Genomic DNA, 21927 nt, shown 5'->3' with positions numbered 1-21927 from the left:
ATACTTTCTCCTCTAACTTTAGCCCATTACATTTTTGCATGTATTTTGATGTACTGAAAAAAGTAATTTCATTTTGCTTGAAGCAAAAGTAACTTTTTCTATGTCATAAGAGTCTGGGAAAACAGAGGTTTTAATGTCACCTACCTAGAGCTTGCCATTTTAATATAGAAATAAACAACAAAGCAACATACAAATTGAACAGAACAAAAAAAAAATAGTTTTCTTTAAAAAAAAGACACAGATTTACTCAAACACTTACTGGTCCAGAGCTGTTGGTACAAATTTTTTAGATCTCTTTTAAAAAAAGAACAGCTTGCACAATACTAAATACAAGAAATCCCTACTGAACAATTTCTATACATACACAAAGCACAGCTTACAAAATGTGTAACACTAACAAACACTCCTGAACAGATACTATTCAGCAGATCAAACTGCTGCAATATCCAAGTAGTACTTTAAGAAGCATCTCCACCATTCAGACAACCTCTGTTAGGAAATGTGGTTTAATACAAAACTCTGATTTAAAGACAAAATTTGGGATTCAACATTTACATAATACAGCATTTGGATTTTAACCAAATCAATTTTAAGTTCATCTGAATCAGCTGAAAACCTGAGAAGTCCAGCACTTGAGCTGATTTGGTATCTGTTGTTTTGATCAAATAATTTTAACTGTACTTTTTTGGAAGAGAGTATGAAAAAGAAACAAATGCACAACTGCATTTTACATTTTGGATGCATTTGCTCTTAAAAACTTTAAGCATTTGAGTTAAAAACTCCAATCTTATTCACTCACAGATAAGAATATCGCTCATTTTTACATAAGTTGTGATACATGATTTCATGTGTAACATGTTGGACCTTGTTTTGTGTAGTTATTTCTAAGGACCAACTCTCCACTGCATACGTTCCACCTCTAAATCTTCTTAAAAGTACTTTGCTGTTTCTCCATTTTGGAGATTTTTAACACAAATTCCTTTACGTGCATTGTACAGAGAGTGAAGCATTTCAAACCTAAGCAACTTGGAAATAATGAATATATGGCAGGAGGATCACTCAGCTTGGACTTTTCTGAGCCACTGCTGGACTTCTTGATGGCACGTTGTCTTTAGTGCAAGATTCTACTGGACATAAGCTTCTCATATCCCTGAGGAATTACTGTTAGGTCATGCCACGGGACTGGCTCAAAGGGGACTTTTTATTTCACAACTTCCATAGAAAGTAACCGACTTCCTTCAATGATTGTCATCAAAGAGTGACTTGTTTAACAGTAAACTTTTACATAGAAAAATGTTAATTTAGTGGAAGACTTTGGTAGGAAAAGGGTGTACAGCTAAGTATTACTGATATAAACAAATTTTCACTTAAAAAAACCCAAACATTACAATGAATTTTTATAAAGAATCAAAAAATAGACTCCTCCAGATTTGCTGACAAGTTTGCAGACACCCAAGCAGCTCAAAACCTCAAAAGTGCAAAGAAGAGACAAATAAAACACAGAACAGCAGCAACTTCTCATTTCCTTTTAACACTGAGATTCTCTATATTTAAATAAAATATACACATCCTAATCCTCCTTCAGCACCAGACTCATTTGCAGGTCACTGATCTGTTCTGATTACCCAGGTGCTCCTTGAAACTGCTGCTGCCGTTGCTCCAAAGCCTGTTGACTTAACAGCTGCTGTTGTTTCTGTAAGAACTGCACGACTTCTGGACTTCTCAGTAGGGACTGCAAGAAAGAGAAAGGGGACTTTAAGTAACTCAGATAATTTAAATTATCTGCCATAGTGATAAAATACAAAGCAAGCTCACGAAAAACATCTCAAAACCATTTCAGGACATCAGCTGGTAACCACAACCAGTGTTAATGCACATTCTAAAAGCAGATTCAGAACCTAAGGAACAAGTCATATTGCCCAAACCATACAAAACAGCAAACAGTAGTAATCTACAGACACTGAGAACAACGTCAGCCTCAACTGAGCTTCAGTTTTGAGCCAAATTCCCAATTCCCTACTACAGACAGTACTTCTGAGCTGCAATAAATATAAATTAAATATTGTAATTCTGTAGCAAAGCTAAACTTCACCGAGCATTCCGTAATTTTTCAACATTTCTCAAAAAAAGTAGTCCAGCCACAACCTGCCTTCAGTCAGAAGACAGTTTTAGATACACTTATATCGTATCACCTATCCTAGAATAGGAAAGCTAATTAGGAACAGATAAGACAAAAGCATCTGAAAACTTTCACTGCTCAGAGACAATGAAACCGCTTGTCACTGAATGTGAAATTTTAAGAATAAACTCCTTTTAAGGCAGATTAAATGAATGAATAGAGTAGAATGAATGAGTAGAATGAGTTAATGAGTAGAAATTTGCTAAAATAGAAAGTGAAATGAGGAAAAAAAAAAGCCCAAGGATGCAGATTGACATTTGCCAGCAGTATTGCGTAAACTGGCCCAAACATCTGCAGTCTGCCATCCAATTTGAACTGTTCATTCTCATTCCTGCAAGGTGGCAGCACAACCATTTGTAAGGTCAAATGGCAAATGAGGTGGAAAATGGATCAAAAGTCACTGCAGAAAAAAAGTGATTTTAGCTGAATTAATTCCCTAGACTGGTTGTTCATTGTGCAGTCACTTCACTAAGGCAACCAAAGAGGTGCTGCAACTCTGCAGTTCAGATTCACACTGAAAAGGACCTGCAGCTTCCAAGAAAGGGTCGGAACTTTGTGCTGTTAGGAGGCAATTCTGCAGAGATTATTACTGAAAAAAAAAAAAAAAAAGTAAATTTTGCATACAGCTTCAACCTAGAGCTGAATAGGTCAGACTACAAACAACAAGCCGTCTCACTGAACAGACACACAGCCTGCTTTTCTGTAGCTTACATTTGCTTCCTCAAGTCACTTCACTGCACAGGGTACTTCTCAGTAAGAATTCCTTTATTTACTGCTGTTTTATGACATTTTATCCTCCCTGGCTGGAGGATAAAGCCAGAGGCCAGCTCCTCTTTGAGAACCTTGTGGCTTCTCAGCCTCCCACCTCTGCTTTCTACCTCTCCATCCACGGCAAGCTGCACATTCAGGCACAAAGGGGCTGCCAAAAAAGCCCAGCCTCTCCTGACAGAGATGAACACAACATGCAAGAAACTTAGGAGCAAGCACAAAGGACTTTGCTCTTCCAAATGATAAACCTGCGGGCAGCTACCACTGACATGCAGTAACTTTCAGATGCCCAACATAAGGTACGAGAAGCCTCAAATGTGAGAGGTCACAAGTGTTTTTTTCCTGGTCACTGCATGTCCTTTAGGCCTGGTGTTGTGCACATACACGTAAAGCAAAGAATAAATAATAGAAGGAATAATGCTGACCAACTGAAGCTGAGTCAGAGCAGAGAGAGAAAGAAGAAACAGATCAGTCTTAATCTCATTTCCCCAGAAAAATGTAAAGAAACCTTAATCCTCAAAGAGCCTCGACAGAACTCTGTTCACAAAGCTCTCAACATCTATTTATTCCAAGAGTTTTTGGTTGATATACCAGAAAAAAATGTTTCATTAATAAAAATCTGTAAAATTTCATTAAAAGTCACATGAATACAAACAGACAGGAAAGGGAATAACAATTTAGTAATCAGGGCATAACGAACAACACATGATGGGGAAAATAAAGTTAACAGTTCAACTGAAGAGCTACAGATACTCCCCTAAGTTTTAGAAATAACCATCAGATACGTTCATCTGATATTCTCCAAATATTAAGAATTCATCCAAGAAAATAAGTCTGTACAGCTGTATACTTAAGACTTCTATGATGCTTCCTTACAGACTTCAAATTTGAGCCTGCTGGAGTTCAAGAAGCATTTGGACAAGGCTCTCAGAAACATGGGCTGATTTTTGGGTGGTCCTTTGGGGACTCAGGTGCTGGACTTGATTATCTTTGTAGGTCCCTTCCAACTTGGGATAATCTATGATTCTCTGAAACTTCTGAACAAGCACTACCACACTTTAATGGTAATTGTTAAATTGCTTTGCACAGATAACAGGGAGCAGTCAAACAGTTCTATTAGTTTCCGGAGGAAGGAAATTGTAAAAAACAAACAAACAAAAAACAAACAACAATGAAGTAGAAAGAATTGCAATGAAGCATCATCCCAAGCAATGGTAAGGACTGCATTATTACTGTTCATTAGGCTCAGTTATTGCCATGTACTTAAAGGAGCAACAGAAGCAACACAAAATTTACAGCATAAGTCATTCATGCAGTCTACAAATAGCACACATAGTACTATTTCCATTCAGTTTTTTACCAGCAAATATATATGCAATTTTAAGTGTGGTATCATAATAAGCCTACAACTTTTAAAACACACTATAGTAATTAAAGTTTACAGAAGACCTGAAGCCCATGCACTGTTGTGTCAGAAGCTTTACAGAAAAGTCCAGCTAATGTGTTTAAAACATCTCAGTTATATTTTAAGTACTCTTTACCCTAATGAAACAACTACACCTATTTAGTACTACCAAAATATTCAACTTCGGTTAACATGGCAACCACCAATAAACTCCGTCCCCTTTGTATTCTTCATGCAGAAGCAGAGACATACACGTACACCTGAAATGCAGCATATTTCAAATCTACATGCACATACTGTGTATGATCACTGAACTGATGTTCACCTTTCAGAAGGGCAACAGCTAAACATTGCTGCACTGCCTTTATTTATTTGAGTTCAAGACCTCCAAGAAAACAAAACTTACCAGTCTCTTTTTATTCAAGACTTGTTCTAGAAGAGTAGGTCTTGCTGGGCGATCTCCAATGGAGCCGGTTCTCTGTTTTGTAACAGAAACTGAACCTTCAACACAATCCTATTAAAGAAAAAAAAAATAATAGAAAAGTGAGGCTGTAAAACCTGGTGTCATACACTTACTTTTTACCACCAGAGTAGGATCCTAAAAGAATCTGCACTATTAATCTGCAGAGGAAAATAACAGCACTAGAACGGGTATGTATTTATTCAAGAACCAGCCTGTTTTCCTTCCCACATTATTTTCCTTATGCCATCACTCACAGTGAATGCAACTCCAGCAACGTAGCTGAGTTAGCCTTCTAAATTGCAAACCTAACCAAGTTACCATGGCCAGCTAATGTCTTGAATTTATTTGATTGCATTTCTTAAGAGTAAACTAATTCAAAACACCTCAGCCTATAGTTTGCATAAGTGAATTATATTTAGCATTTGCAATCAGGTGGGAATGACAATATTCTTCACTGCAAAATAGAACAGACCAGAATACTTGTATGAACTTGTCAAAGCCACAGACAAGAGACAATAAGATCCGTATGCTTTTTGTTTGTTCTGTTCCCTGTACAATCACCACTCGTGAATTAGGCTGTCTTCTAAACAATGTAGCCCTGTGATTTTCTGTTAAGAAAACATTCATGTTTTGGAAAACTTCAATCATCATGCTAACCCCGTGTTTATAAAATTCACAGGTTACTGACACTCTGACTCAAGCTGTTTGCCAAGACCCCAAAACACACTATCAGCACTGCAAAACGGCACACCCACTTTATCACTAACTATCCTGCTTTCTTCTGCAAGTTCAGGCCTTAATTTTGACTACTGCGTGTTAGTTTCAACGTTACTGAAGTGGGAAAAGCAAGCCCTCTCTTCTCCAACACGCAGTCATCACTACTTTATGTTACAGATCAAAAAAACTTAACGTGTCGCTACATGTTAATACTGCAACTGTACCATAACATCCCCTTTTCTGAGCTATAGCAAGTATTTGTGTAGTCACATCATGAACTGACTATGCTGAATTATTAGGAAATTAAGAGAGAGCAGAGGAAATCACACCAGTATGTAAATCTAGAGTTCATCCACATCTTTATGTTCACCCAGTATTTTTGTTAGTTGCTCTGCAGTTACATGAGGTCCCTGGTTGTAATCACACAGTTCCACAGACAGCTGTGCTGACACAAAAAGGCCACTTGTAGCAGGAGCGTCTGTGCCAGGTAAGCAGCTTTTTTTTTTCTTCTGACAACCACTGTCCCACGCTTGTCCCCTCAGCCTCAAACAAGCCGGTGCCTTCAGACGTAAAACCATTCCGCTCTCTTTTCAGGTCTGAATACAAAATCTTAAACGCTAACTCATTAGTGAAAACTATCATCAGAAGCAGTGCTGCCTCGACTGAATCACAAACCAATAAGCAGAACTATCAAAAAAACTGAACCCCAACACCAAGCCTCCCCCGGAGCCCCCCCCCCCCCCGTGCCTCACCTCAGCCCGGGGGCCGCCCCCCGCCCCGCCGCCTCCTCCTCCTCCTCCTCCGCCGCCCCCCAGGGCCTGGTCGCTCTTCTTGCGCTTGTACTTGTCCTTGTACATCTTGTTGCGGTGCCGCTTGCACATCCAGGGCTTGCGCTGCTTCGCCACCTGCGTGGTGGTCTCGCTGCAGCCCTGGTAGGTGCAGCTCTTGCAGTCGCCGCCCGCCGCCGCCGCCGCCGCCTCGCCGCTGGAGGAGGAGGAGGAGGAGGAGGAGGCGGTGGCCGCCGCCGCTGCTGCCGCCGCCGCCTCCTCGTCGTCCATCTCCTCCGGGCTGGCCGTGCTCTCGCCGCCCGCCGCCTCCTCCCCCGCCTCAGCCTCGCCGGGACCCAGCTCGTAGAACAACATGAGGCCGCCCGCACCGGGGGCAGGCTGCGGCGGCAGCACCCCCCCTCCAGCCGCCGCCGCCGCCGCCGCCTCCTCCTCGCCGCCGCACGGCTGCATCACGAGCAGCGCCAGCTGCGGCGGCGAGGAGGAGGAGGAGGAGGAGGCGGAGGAGGAAGGGGGAGCGGCGGCGGGGCTGGCCCGCAGGGCGCCGGTCACCGGGCAGCGAGGCCGCCGCGAGCAGCAGCCGCCGCCGCCGCCGCCCCGCGGTCGCCGCGCAGGCGTGGCCGGGCCGCGCAGGCGCCCCGGTGGGCAGGCGGCGGGCGCCATCTTGTCGTGGGGTGGGGAAGGCGGCCTGGTCCCGCAGGGGGGTTTCTCGGTTCTGAGGGGGAAGAGTGCCCGCCTGGGCTGCTGTCGTGTGACATATGTGGTGGTAGATGTCTGGCCCAACATGTCCTGACACATATACCATCCCTATGCTATCCCATCTATTCGTGCCACCAGTGAGAGTGGGACCCAAGGGTGCCATTTGCATCCCCTCCTGCTCAGCCTCCTTATGACCACCGATCTATTGCATTTGTATCTTTCATCTCCCTGCTACTTGCCCTTTCGTTCATTGTTTCAGGTATTCACTCTCACCTTGGCTCACATCAACAGGACACCTTGGATACATTTTACCTATTAAAGGGTTCGTCCGAGCAGCATTGTTCACCCAATTCATCCCATTACAAATACATTCCCCCTAAGTAAACACCTTTATTCTGCCATGTAAATTAATCCTGTGTCCATAATCTCAGCCATCATTTAATTCCTCAATCCATCTTTTTTTTTTTTTTTCTCTGAAAAAATCTTCATTTTATTCCAACAAAAAAGGACTCGTAACTATTGCGCCTACCTTCCGTTTTCCTTCCGCTTCATCCGTCTGTATCACAGGCACTGAATTGTCCCAACTCCCACCAAGAGGTTACACTAACCTTCTCCGTGACCATCTGCTGTTGGCTCCCCCTTCATTTTTATTACCTCCTTTCCGCATGAGTTTAGCCTTTCTTGTTGTACGGGTAGGTTCATCCTATATTAAAGAAACAGTGTTGACCCCGTTTGTTCTCTGGTAATTACCACAGATCCCCTCTCCTGTCATTGAGGTAAATGATTGTGCTGTTTACAGTTGTAGCCATTCACTTTCACCCTTGACCATGCCTAGTACAGTTCTCCCTCATTTATCAAAATAGCTAATCACATGATATAGCCCCAGACAATTAACTGAGTACTTTATTCTTGTCACCTTTGACCCACCACTCATCTTTAAAATTAGCAAAATAATTCCTTGCCTTAGTGCTGTTTAAACTAAAATTGCAGACTATTTCTTTTTCGACAGTGGAGATGCTCCCGACATCTGCCCCTGTTTTTATTTCATCCCTGATACAGACACAGAGGACTCACCAGAGCCTCTCTTTAGGTGTTGCATCTGTGTTGGTAATGGAGCATGTAAAACTCACATGGAGTCTTGTTATCCTGCCTCTTACCTCTTTAGACAGTGAGCTCCTTGGAGCAGAGGGTACCAGTAAATGTTTAGAATTTTTCTCATTACAGCTCCACTGAAGTAATTTTGTTGATTTCTTTCAATTGGAACACATCTTGAAGGAACGCCTGTTTAAAATTCTCAGTGCCCCTGACATTAATTAAAATAAAATCAAAAGTAATAATGAACCCAAAATAAAAGCATTTCTCTCTACCCACACTACCTCTACACATCCACACTATAAGTAATTAAAATGCAAATAAGAAACTGGAAGCTGATACCTTTAAAATTACAGGAGGAAGAGTTACTTGTACCTTCCTCACCGCTTCTCTGAAATCCCACTGGGACAGCTAGGTTTTGGCACAGGCCAGTAAGACCAGTAGATTTAAGCAGTTTGAGGCTAGAGGAGAAAATTATTTCCAGAATGAAGGCTTCCATGAAAATGCCCTTCTGAAAACTGCCTCTTTTTTTGATTCATTTGGATTCTGCCTCAGACACACTGGTAACATTTGGGAATCTCATTGGAGAGGGTGCTCATTGGAGCTCCTTAGTTCTCTTTTTTCTCATATGAGGAGAAAAGAACAACAACAACAACAAATCAGAAAGCTGATAATGCCTTACAAAAATATTAAGGGGGCTAATTAATCAGAAAACTGATTTGATATTTAATGAAGCTGTTACTGGACTGCAGTGTAAGGTATTACCCAATTCTCTTCACCACAGAACCTTGTCATCTGCTTGCTTGAGGGCATGGAAACATAAACAGGAATTAAATTAGCAGCAACTAACAAATGAAGCTCTTCTTAAAAAAGCTGTCATTGATGCTTTTTTTCTGCCTGGTTTGCTCAGAAAAGACAAATATCATGATGGAAAGCAAAGCAAAGTGTAAGCTCCCATGGGCTGCACTTCCATCTCTGGCATTCCAGCTCTTGGGGAAGGAAGGTCATGTTTTGAGCATTTTGTAACCGGATATGTACATCATTGCTGGCCAGCCAGGAGCGGCTGCATCATGTTTTGCCTTCCCAGGTATAATTAAAAGGAGATGCCATATGTGATTATTGAAATCTAATAGTTCATTTGTCCTTTGGCTGACACCTTGTTGTTTAAATAGATTCTGTAATTTTCTGTTGTCTCGTTTGTGTTTGGGAAATAGTTCATTTTAATGCTCTAGCTTTCTGTGCCAGTTCTTAGTATGTGGTTCGTAATTGTCTCAGGAAGAAACATGTATTAAAAAAAACAACAACAACAACAACATACAATAGTACTAATGAGTATAGCTGCAGTAATATTTTCAAATTCTGGAAGTTATTTCTGCATGTTTCTATGAGTGATGTTATGAATTCAGTTCACTCAATGGCCACTTACGTATCTATCTATATTTTACACAAAAATGCATTTGCCTTTATCTTTAAGAGCACAGGCCATATTAAGAACTTCTGTGAGAAGTGGAACCATGACATTCATGCATCCAGTGTTGAGATATCCTTACAAAGAAAACATAATCTAAATGCAAATCATCTTGTAACCTTATTGCTTGGTTATAAAATGAAAAGGTCAAGTCAAGGAGAGCATTTGAATTTTTAAAACAGCTTTGAAAGGTACTTGAAAGATACAAGGGAATGAGGAGTTCTTGAGGAAGCTGAGAACTAACCATTTTTGAAGCACATTTCTTTGGGAACACTTCATTTGATGAGGGAATCAAAATGTGAGCATATAGGTAAGAGATTTTTCTTCTTTATTGCACCTTGTACTGCTTAGCAACTTCTCCATTTATTCCTCCCACTTGCTCTTGGGTTCAGGTCAAATTGCAAATCATGGAAAGGTACAGAAACTCAGCAACATCAAAACAGCTTTTCCCTTAAAGGAAGACAAAGTGCGGAGTGATCATTATGCTCACTGATACTAACTTCCAGACAACAATGAATGCTGAGCTCTTTCCACCAAAAACAAAGCAAGTGTTGCTACTGTTAGCAGTTTGTTAAAACTTGTTTTTCAGATAAGTTTAAAAAACTTTGATTCTGATTTTATCAAATATTGTAAATATCCCTTTTCACACTGTTCCAGGTGTCTCTGTTTCCCAACAATACTAAGAAGTCAGAAGCATATCAGCCTGTATGAATTACAGATGGATTTATTTTTGCAAATGAGAAATCTAAAAATAAACATATACACAAATAGAAATTTGACTTGAATTATGGATATATATTCTGTTTGGATGTATGTACGTATGATGTAAAATGGTCATCAGAAATGGGTTTCTTTCTGCAGGTCCATCTCATTTTGTGTGGTTACCTTTGTCTTAAGACAGCAGGTAAATAAGTTTGCTGAAAGTAAGCCTGCCTTTTCATTTATTTCCTTTTAATTCAAAGTAAATTAACCAATTTACAAATCACAGAATCACGGCATGGCTGAAATTGGAAGGCACCTCTGGAGGCCCCTGGTGCCAGCCCTGCCCAAGCAGGGACACCCAGAGCAGGCTGCCCAGGCCCACGTCCAGGCGGCTTTTGGAGCTCCCCAAGGAGGAGACCCCACAGCCTCTCTGGGCAGCCTGTGCCAGGGCTCCGTCACCCGCCCAGCACAGCAGTGCTGCCTGGTGCTCAGAGGGAGCCTCCTGGGTGCCCGGCTGTGCCCATGGCCTCCTGTCCTGGTACTGGGCACCACTGAGCAGAGCCTGGCTCTGTCTCCTTTGCATCCCTTCAGGGACTTACAGACATGGATGAGATCCCCTCTGAGCCTTCTCTTCTCCAGGCTCAGCAGTCCTGGCTCTCCCAGCCTTTTCTCACAGGAGAAGTGCTCCAGTCCTGTGACCATCTTGGTGGCCTTCTGCTGGACTCTCTCCAGTCTCTCTTTTACTGGGGGGACCAGAACTATATGCAGTATTCCAGGTGTAGCCTCAGAAGTGCTGAGTAGAGGGGAAGAATCACCCCTCTTGATTTGCTGATGACACTTTGCCTAATGGAGCCAAGAATACCATTAGCTTTCTTAGTAGCAAGGCTACATTGCTGACTCATGTTCATCTTGGTGTCTATCTAGGTCCTTTTCTGCAGAGTTGCTTTCCAGCTGGGTGACCCCCAGCACAAAAATCACATCCACCATATAATAAAACCAAAATACTGCTGAATAAAGATGTGCAAGACAGGATTTAGAATATGTCTTGAATCTCTTCCTGGACATTTATTAGCCCCTGTGATCTCAATAGCTTTAATTACTAGAACATTTCTAAATTGCAGAACAGTGTTTCTTTGATGACGATTTCAGTTGCTGAAGTAGACCTTATCTGGAGGTCATTTTATTAGTCTAGGCAATTTCCATTTGCAGTGAATGGATGGTTGATTATTACTTTTAGCACAAGAGCAAATCAGCGTCATACTGCATGTTCTCCCACCATGCAGAACCAGCACCTTTGAATGCATCCTGCAAAGTCTTCAGTTCCATGTGAGTCGTGATACACTCCTTTGTGGTGTGGAGTAGGAATCACCTTGGCAAAGGTCAGTATCTGCTAATTCTAGTTAACATTGTTTCACAGATTGATTCCTTCTCATTCTAAATCATTTGATTCAAGCCTATTTTAAAATAACATGACAGATCTCTCTCCTTATAGCCAAGAAAGAGTGAATAACAGAGAACAAAATTACTTACAGTAGTAAAAGTAGTCATAATCACTCTGCTTAATGAAGCAGCAAGCATAAATAATGGAACACATTTAGGAAAAAAAAAAAAGTAATTAGCTCAATTTCATGCTATGAAACTTTCTGTTCCTTGTACAAACAGGGAGAGCCTTGCTTATTGAGGAAGTTAAAACTAGATGGAAGCAAAGCTCTAGATAAGGGAAGCAATCCTCTGTTGGCAGGGAAATATGTCCAATCAGCTGCACTGTCCATTGCTAACATCTGTGACTGCCAAGTATAGGAAACACGTACCTGTCTCTGAATTTCAGCATCTTTCTCTTGCTAACTTTTTTTTTTTTTTTTTTTTTTTTTTCTTTAGCACTGACATTATTTCATGATCTAAAAGAGTCACACCTTGGGGTCACTCCTACCTTAGAGTAACTCACACAGTTTTTGTTCTGAGGAGTCTTTTCTCACTTTGATCAATCAGTGAAGTATTTCCTGAATAGTTTTCATAAGGTTTTACATATGCAAAAGTTGGAAGATACACTTCTTCTGGCATAGTTATCTTGGCAGCAAAATTTATATTTTCTATTTTTGGCCTAATGCCACACAGTTCTCACCACAAGTTTCTGAAAGTGTCTTGTTATTCTGAAAGATTTATTTCACACTTGAGAGTTCCCTTCATGAGTGGCTCTAACCCATTAACAGGAAGTTCTTTACATGAACTGGAGTTATTTTTACACACTTTTTTATCACTTTGTTGAAGCTGTGAAATAGCAACTTGGCAAATTCTTCTACACAGTCATGGAAGTTTTGCTGCTTTGTTTTTCAATAGGAAGTTGGAGATTTTTGTTTTTATTTGTTCTGTTTAAGCCACCATTCTTCAAAAAGCAAGAGAATCACAGTCCTTTTTATTTATTTATTTATTTATTTATTTATTTATTTATTTATTTATTTTACTGCATTGTAGATGAGTGCACCCATTCTTGGAGAAAGGGAAGGACAGAGGTGTAGAATGTAGTTGACACAGGAAAGACAAAATGCCTTGGTTTATGAAATTACATGTTAAGAACTGTCAGTGAATAAGATCTGTAGGTCTCTCATTTATATGCTTTTCTAGCTCACTCCTTTACAGAAAATCAGGAAAAAAGCAGCCAAACTCATGACTTTGAATACCGTTGTTGTATTCTGCTGAAGAAGTTGCTCCTCTGTTCTCTTTGAAATGCTTGGCAAGTACATATACAAAGGGAGTTCATGTATAGGGACTTCATATTCAGTCTATGAGAGACAGAAAATAACTTGTTTTGCAGGGGAAAAAGAAGGAATTAGCACTCCATGGGACTGAAGCATGGCTTGATCCTCAAAACATAACCAGTCTGTGCCTAAGAAGCTATGTCTTCTCCCCTTTCTCAGACTGATGTTACAAGATTTGTATATTTAGGAACAGGCATAACATTTTCTAGTCAAATATGCTCTCTTTGTACTCTGTGCACACAGCAATTTTCTGCCTTTCATGTTGATAACGAGGAGTGTGTCTAATTTGGACCCAAATGCCTGCCTGCAAACATCCAGGATTAACAGTCTGTTGGAAAGTCTGTTGGGTCTCACCTCTTTTCAAAGCCATTATATTAAAGCTGGATGTTTAAACAGTTCCTGATTCTGGAGGAATCAGGGCCCAGACTACCAGCTGGATCAAGTTAGCTTCAGATTCAAGAAACCAACTGAGACCAGCACTTGGACAGCTCAAAATGGAGCCATTAATGGGCCATGAGAGCACTACATAGTCATTTACTTATATATCACAATTTTAATTGCTTTTCTCCATCTTGTTTTTCAGGCATGTAGGACCAGCTCCTTGACTAGTTACTAGATGCCCTGGGACTGACAGTTCGCTAGGAACTCTCTTCACAAACATTGAGTTTATTGGTCCTGTAATACAACTACACCTCAAGGATTCATATTGATTTATAGTCTTTATACCACATTGATATTGCAGCTACATACACCTGTTGCAAGTATTTCTGGAGACATATCACAGACTTTGTTGCACTTCAGCATCAACAACCATTTCTAGGCAAAAGAGCTTCACATATTTTTTCAGACCCTTTTTGCAAACCCAGAAGTCCCTGTAGCCTGCCAACCCATTTGGCCGAGGCACATTTATTTCTGCATAACTCTTAGCCATTACAGCCAGAAAGATAACTGTTGTGATTCACTGGATGAGCTTCTCCTAGTTGGGCTCAATGGTTCTAGTCAGTAGACACTCAGACTCTGTCCAGATCCTAATTATTATTTTAGAAGCAGCTATTGGCATACAGAAAGCTAGAAGTTAATTTGGTCACTGAAGACTTAACGTCTACGCTGAATAATGGTACTGGCTTCATGTCCTGATACAGGAGAATTAGTGAAGATTATACTGCTTTGTACACTTGGGATGGTCAGCTTCAGATACATAATTTTCCCAAGAAGCGGCACATATTTATGGAACTTTGTGAGGAAGTTACTGTACTGGGTCTGGCTGGAATGTTAACTTTCCCAGCAGCAGCCCATTCAGTGCCGTACTCTGTACTTGTAGCTGGAACAGCAGTGTTATCACACCAGTGTTGTGTCTACTGCTGAGCAGCAGTGGCACAGCATTGGGCCTTTCTCTAACCCTCCTAGGGGGTGGGCAAAAAAGTGAGGAGAGAAACATCACTAGGGCAGCTGACCTAAACCAATCAAAGGGATATTCCATACCATGTGGTGTCACACTCAGCAATAAAAGGTGGAAACAGGAAGAAGAGGGGAGGGGTGGGCTCTCGTTGAGAAGACGTCGGTCCTCCTCTCGAACACCGGCTGCGTGCGTTGAGGCCTTGCTTCAAGGACGTGGTCAATCATCGCTCATTTGTGGGAAGTAGAGAGTAATTTCTTTCCTCTGCACTTCCATATAGCTTTCATTTATTTTGTTTGTTTGTTTTCCTCCCTTTTTCCCCTTTCCCTTTTATTTCCCCTTAGTTAAATTGTTTAGTTCATGGTAGTCTTTATTTAATTATTATAATTATTTCCCTTTAATTAAATTATCCTTATCTCAACCCGTGAGTTGTTCTTTGCTTTACTTCTCCCCCTCCTTATCTAAAGGAGGGGGAGTGAGAGAGCGGTTGTGGGGTTTAGCTGCCCAGCACGGTAAAACCACCACAGTTACCCTGTTACTACTTCAAGTAGTAGTCAGACAAGATCACCTTCTTGAAGAAGCAGAGCACAATGTTCTCCTTTGACTAGTGCTGTCCCAGCTGTGGCAGATTTTCAGAAACTGTTCAGAACAGGAAGCCATGCTGTTTGGACTGCATCAATAGAGTGTTTAATCTTTACTATGAGTTGACAATGCGTAGTAAACATTATGAATTATATTCAAACATTACAAATACTATACATAATAATAATAATACATAATGTTACGTATGATATTTCAAACATTATGAATTACACAGAATAAGTGACTTTCAGAAAAATAGGGTTCCTGAGTTCCCAAGGGCCATCAGTGCTGTCGTAGAGGAGAAAATGAGTAGCTGAGTCTGCAAATTTAAGATGCGCTTACAAGGCAGAAGGATTCATGAAAGTGTATGTGGGAAAAATGGGAAAAGTGCTGAGAGGTCTTGGCATATTAAATGTTGAGAGAACTAAGGACAACTCCTTCCTAAGGATTTTGTAATTAATGATGTTTATTTCATTATTAACTCTATGGGATCGTGTAGGCTTAATGAATCATTGGTATTCAACATCCTTTTATACAGTGTTCTGCAAGCAGTGTTATAATACTTCACCACACAGTCAGAATCTCCTGATCATCCATGGTGTTGTGTTTGGAGAGGAGGTAAATAATGTGCAACCTAGGCTTTTCTGCCCTCCACTCTCAATTTTCAATACTGTTGTGTCCATCCTATATAGACTTGGGCATTTAAATTGCTCAAAACAGAGTAGGGAGCTCAAAATGGAATTTGAACATGCTCAAAACATTGAGGATTGTTTAGCTCCCCATATATTAACATAAAGACAAATATGACTTACCTCACTTCAACAGAGTAGTTTATATAGAAAATTCTCACTACTTCTAAATGTAGAAGTACCTTATAATGCTGCTATTGTGCAATAATATGAAATAAATCAAGTGGTTCATGTGGGTGTTATTTTATTATAAATTACTTTTGACACAAGGGTTTTAGTGAAGACAACTTTATTCCAAGTAAAGTATGGAAGTTGTCTAAGGACCAAGGAGTTCTTGCTTGGCTGCTTTTTCTCAATAAGCCATTATAAGTTGTGTTCAGAAATGTGTGAAAGTCTGAAAACTGAAAATCTGTCCCTCTTTGCTTCCGTGTGGCGCTGCTAGTCCACCTAGAGGTTCCTCCACTCTTCCTTACCCTGAAATAAGGAGGGTCAATAGCTTTGGGCCAGTGCTTTGAGAATGAAGTTGACTGACAGTTTGCATTGTAAGGAGAGCATAGATGCAGATTTTTGACTTCTTTAGTGGTGATTAAAAATGCAAATGCTTTGTTTTGAATAGTAAACACAAACTGGAAGTTTAGATCATTGGGCTGCTCTGAAACTGCATGTATTAAGAAAGATTTTTAGATGCAGAGAATCGAGATGCTACGGTTTACCCTCTTATCTATATTAATAGGTCCTAATGTTTTGGTAGTTTAAAAAAAATAAATTAAAAATGTGAACCTATGTCTACATATATTTGTCTACTATCTAGTATGATAGACTGCTAATTGCCAAATTCAGCTGTGATTTAAAGCTTGAGCAGCCATGGTGAAATTGGTAAGAGCAAAGTCAATCTTGCCAATTTCCACATATCTATGCAAATATCACTCACAGCAGAATTTGGACCTAGAAGCCATTTATTTATTGACAATGTCTTCTGCAGCTGAAGCCTTTATTTCAAATAAGATTGCAGTTCCTTTACTTATCCAGGTGGGGTCTTGAAGATCCATCTTGCCTGGAGAAAAAAAAAAAAAGAAAAAAAAAGGGGAGAATTAATGTGAAAATCATTCACCACTACTGACTGCAATGATATTCACAGAACCGTAGAATCATAGAATATCCTGACTTGGAAGGGACCCACAAGGATCACTGAGTCCAACTCCTGAATCCACACAGGACCACCCCAAAATCAGGCCGTGTGTCTGAGAGCATTGCCCAAACACTTCTTGAACTCCAGCAGGCTCAGTGCTGTGCCCACGTCCATGGGAAGCCTGTCCCAGTGCCCGACCACCTCTGGTGCAGACCCTTTCCCTAACCCCCAGCCTGACCCTCCCCTGTCCCAGCTCCATGCCGTTCCCTCGGGTCCTGTCTCTGTCCCCAGAGAGCAGAGCTCAGCGCCTGCCCCTCCGCTCCCCGCTCCCCTCTTGAGGGAGCTGCAGGCCCCCATGAGGCCTCCCCTCATCCTGCTCTGCCCTGGGCTGAGCAAACCAAGGGACCTCAGCCACTCCTCAAACATCATCCCTTCAGACGCTTCACCATCTTCATAGGTTAATAATTTCTTGCACTGTTTAGTCCTCCTAGTTTGCCCATGTCCTGAATTGGTTGTTTCAAAGGTGTGTCAGATGCTAGCAATGACGTGACCAGCTGCAGCAGGGTTTGACCTATTTCCACTGGCATCAGACGTGAGCTTATATATAATATCCTTAATTTCTTGGTAGCTTGCTGACAGGCAAGACAGCCAGCACTACTTAGTGTATTAATGTAATCCATGAGGTTGCTCTTTAACCTATCTCTAGCCTTATTAGTCTTATCTGCTTCTTTACTCCCATATAATAAACCATTTGTATTTAAACTAATGGTCTTTCAAGCATGTCCCAGCCAAGCAAATCAACAAAATTTTCCATCCTTTAACAGTTTATTCTAAAAAAAAATACACCCCATTCTAACTTAATAGCCTATTAAGTTAAAAATGTAGAACACGTAGGAGGGAGAGCTCAGGTCAGCAGTGCTAAGACATTGTTAAACTTCCTAAAAATTTGAGACAATAATTTTCTTACATGAGAGATGGTGCAGTAAATGTGAAGTGACTGTTTGTGGCAAATTATGATAAAGAAGAAGTAAATACTGATTGGAAAATTGGTGGTTATATGCAGTAACCAAGACTATTTGCTATCACTATGGAAAAAAAAAATCTCTAAATAATAAGTAAAAAATACGTGCTACACCTAAATATGCACAACATGTGTATTAGAGATAAGATTTAAAATAGGGAAAAAAAAATGAACAAAAGAAAAAAAAATGAAAAAAGTTTATTTAAAAGAAGAATGTATTGGATGGTTAAAAAAGACAGTTCCAATCTATTGAAAGGGACAACTTTGGCATACAGCCAGTCTTGGCACAGTAATGAAAGCAAGACATGATTTGTGAATAAAAAAAAAATCTAATGAAAAATATGTAAGGAGCTATCTCTGGCAATGAATACATAATCATGAAATGTAGAAAAATTGCTGAAGAATGCTAGCATCACATACTTATAAAAGAGAGAAGCTGAAGAGTATTAGAAGTGAAATCCTGCTTAGGCCCACTACAAAATGGAGATGGTAAGGTTAGTAAGGAAGAAAAGAGGTTTAATAAATATTTCTTGTAATTCATTCTAAAATGTATGATGCTTCTATTCCATCAGAAGAGGAAATGAGAAGTATTTTATAGTTCAATAGCAACTAAGGAGGATATTAAACATCTGCTAAAGAAAAATTTTCTCAAGTCTACAGGCAAATATAATTTGTAAGTAGAGATATAAGGAGTTGGCTAGATAGACCTCTTGTCTGCTGAAATGTAGTTTTAATAAATCTTGGGACACCACAGCTATTCCAAGTGACAGGAAGGCTGTTAGTGCTGTGGCAATATTCCCAACACAGGGAGGGTAGCTCAAAGTAGTATAGACAAGATATAGTGGTATAAGTCACAGATACATAAATCTTTAACAGTGAGAACTAGAAAACTAGTTATAGCAGTTAAGGAATTGAATAACAAATAGAATAAATGCCAATGAACACTCCTTTCAATAGGAAATAGGCCTTCTAAAGTAAGTCTGTTTTTTTTTTGTTTGTTTGTTTGTTTGTTTTTAAGTTGTATTTTAAGATAGCATGTGTTTGATAAAAATACAAAATGTAATTTATTTAGATTTTGGTAAAAATCTTGTCAGTTCGTTCTGATAGAGATCAGTATTGTATAAGAATTGGAACTGACCAGTAAAGAAAATAGTCTGGGAACTGATTTTTTAAACAGTTATCAGTGATAAATTGTCCACATAGAAAATGAATGTCTTTGGTGGGATTGTACTAAATTCTTATATTTTTTAACATTTGAATTAATGATCTGGAAGTAAAAAAAAACAAAAACAACTTGCAGCTGATGAAATTTATGCACCATTTCAAGATGCACGGTATGGCAAATTACAGTGAGGCCTTGATTGTGTCCCTAGCACCCTCAACTGATACAGTCTTTACCACAGCCGAATGCAAAACTAAGAACATGAAATTCAAGCCCTGCTTACAGAATGGTGAACCTTTACTGCAAGAATGGGGTTCTGAAAATGGCTTAAAGGTCACAATGTGCAAGCATTTCATCAAGGGCTCCCAGTGCTGCTCTGGTAAAAATATCACTTTCAATACTTACAGTAAACTTGATTCTGAAAGACAAATAACAAACCTAGCTCATCTATTTTAAAACAAACATATAGAAAACAGAATAAATGTGAAAAACCTTTACAAAATAGGTTTAAGACCTAGAGAAAAATGCAGGGATAGCTTTAGAATAAGACACATAACGCATTCTCTCTAAAGAAGGCTTGAGACATCATGCAATTATGAGTACCTTTATGAAGAGAAAATGATAGGAAAAAAAAAAAAAGAAAAAACATTAGCAAAAACAATAGTTCTTGGAAATTTAAGTCAGGAGGTTTCAGATGGGATATTAGTCACAAACTCTTAATGGTGAAGCTGCTTAACCACTGGATTAAGCTAATAAAGCAGTGGTGGACTCTCAAGCTTTCAATTTCTTAGATTCACACCTAGCTAAATTGCTGGAAAATGTGTTTAGCCAGACACAAGATACCACAATAAAAGGGGAACTGGGCAATACATCTGTGAAATGGTCTGTGAAATACAAGAGATTCAAGTTGTATGATCTAATATCCCCTTCTCGTTTTAAACTCTGTAAAACACCTTCAGCTCAATTCTAGGTACCATTAATCTTGATTTTGATGGTACTCAGGTTATTCATATCAATGATTGTAGAAGCCCAGTCAAACTAGCTCAGAGAGTTTGCAAAACTGTTTAATGTTTAAATATAATAAGTGAGCCAAATCTAGTGGAAATATTCTGCAGATGTTTCTTTCCCTTCCACTGTGTTCTGGGAAAAGATCAAATGATGAACCCTCCGTTATATAGGGTTGTGACTTCCTTGCTATGGCAAACACAAAAACTTGTCCTCTTCTTTTCCACCTCTTCCTTTATACCTCTGAGCTGTTCCCTATTGTCGCTCATATGAGTTTCCTTAGGCTAGATAATGGTCAGCACTACTAGGGGTGGTATCCATTCTCTAAAGCATTCAGAGAAGCAGAGCTGGGATATGAGCAAATGGGCATCTCCTTGTTTGTGGAGACAGGCTCAGCGCTGATGTAACTGTAACACACTTCTGTGCAACTAGTGGGGCTTTCCACAGGGTTTTCAGTTTTCTTCATATTTGACAGCAATTTGGGAGTTTGTATCTGTTCTTGTGTCAGAGAGGTAGAGTGAAGCATACCTCCTGCAAAGCTGCATTCAGATAATGCTGCTACTTCGTGCTTCAAAAGAGACCTGGCAAAGACAGTCCTGGTAATATCACACACAAACAATTATATATTTGAAACAGAGAACGATCTTACAAAGAGAAGGGTTTTCTTACAGACAGGTTGCCACTGCAGTGGCTGTGGCTGAGACCACAACTGTACAATCAAGGTGAGGGAAAAGTTTTGCAGATCATATAGGGAGAGTAAAAGAAATAGGCAAAATGTCTGGCTCCACTCTCTGTAAGTATTTCAGCATGGCAATGAGGGCAAACCCATGATAGTGGTGGTTCTGGCAGCCTTCTCCATGGAGGGACAAAGCAACTTCAGAGCAAAGATCACTTTCTAACACTTGTTATGCCTCAAGTACAACCCGCTGCTAAAGGCAGCGTTTCATCTTGTTCTTTCTGTGCATATGCTTCCCAATGAAAAGGCTTGGCTGAGGAATTCATGGAGAAGCTGGCAGGAACCAGGAAGCGTAACATACAGTAGCATAGTTCTCAGTCCCCTGCAGCCTGTCATTTCTAGCTTTCAAAGCCACCCCCTGATTTCTGGTCCAGAGGAAAGAAATTGGACAAAATGAACTTCAGAAAATCCTTGACTTTAGGTTTCTCATTAAAGATTCTCTATAAAAACTTGTTATTTTCTGGTCCTGCTATCTGGTAAGATTCCATGCTGTTAGCTATTCATATAAAGAACTGAGTATATTCCAAAATTAACAACTAAAAGTTTCTAGCATTATGAAAACTGTTACTCTGTTTCTACAGTTTCTCTAGCTGTGAATATATATATATATATATATATATATATATATATATTTTTTTTTTTTTTTTTCTTCTAGAAAACACGTGTACTTTACAGGAGAGATGATAAACCACAGTCTTCTTTCCTGAATGTCTCTAAACAAGGATCATCTGATTGTTGCTTTCACGGTTCCATTTGCAGCCATCTGAACTCTTCTCTAACTTGACATCATTCTTTTTGCACCTCATTCTCACCTGCTACCCTTAATTTTCTATCAGTGAGCTCATGACCTAAGCAGACCAGAAGAATTCCCTGCTTTAGCTGTAGTTAAACCCACTATGTCTCTGGATAATTACTAATATACAGTGTATATTTCTTTTTCCATAAAATAATAAGGACGCAGGGGCAATACCTCATTTGGCACAGATCTGTCTTTGCTGGGGTTTGTTGTGTAGGCAGCCGTTCTGACCTAATGTCTTTCTGATCTGTATGGTACCAATTCTGTACTGTACTGTCCCTGGGCAATCTCTGGACCACGTTACAGCCATCTCCCAAGTTCTGACATGCCACATAGAGCTTTATTTCTGAACCATTATGAACTAGTCTCTCAATCTC

The 21927-nt window shown here is 40.0% G+C and overlaps 1 protein-coding gene across 1 annotated transcript; it reads right to left on the bottom strand.

Moving 5' to 3' along the window:
* Positions 1–106: 106 nt before the first annotated feature.
* RFXAP (regulatory factor X associated protein) lies at positions 107–6995 on the bottom strand. Its single transcript, XM_084505569.1, has 3 exons — positions 6285–6995; positions 4759–4866; positions 107–1732 (listed from the first exon to the last, which is right to left on the bottom strand). Exons 1-3 carry the CDS (start codon positions 6978–6980, stop codon positions 1622–1624), a joined length of 915 nt encoding a protein of 304 aa, XP_084361695.1. The 5' UTR covers positions 6981–6995; the 3' UTR covers positions 107–1621.
* Positions 6996–21927: the final 14932 nt, after the last annotated feature.

The sequence above is a fragment of the Aythya ferina genome, assembly GCF_964211825.1.
Source record: "Aythya ferina genome assembly, chromosome: 1".
NCBI classification, from domain to species: domain Eukaryota; kingdom Metazoa; phylum Chordata; class Aves; order Anseriformes; family Anatidae; genus Aythya; species Aythya ferina.
This window is presented reverse-complemented; position numbering and strand designations above follow the sequence as displayed.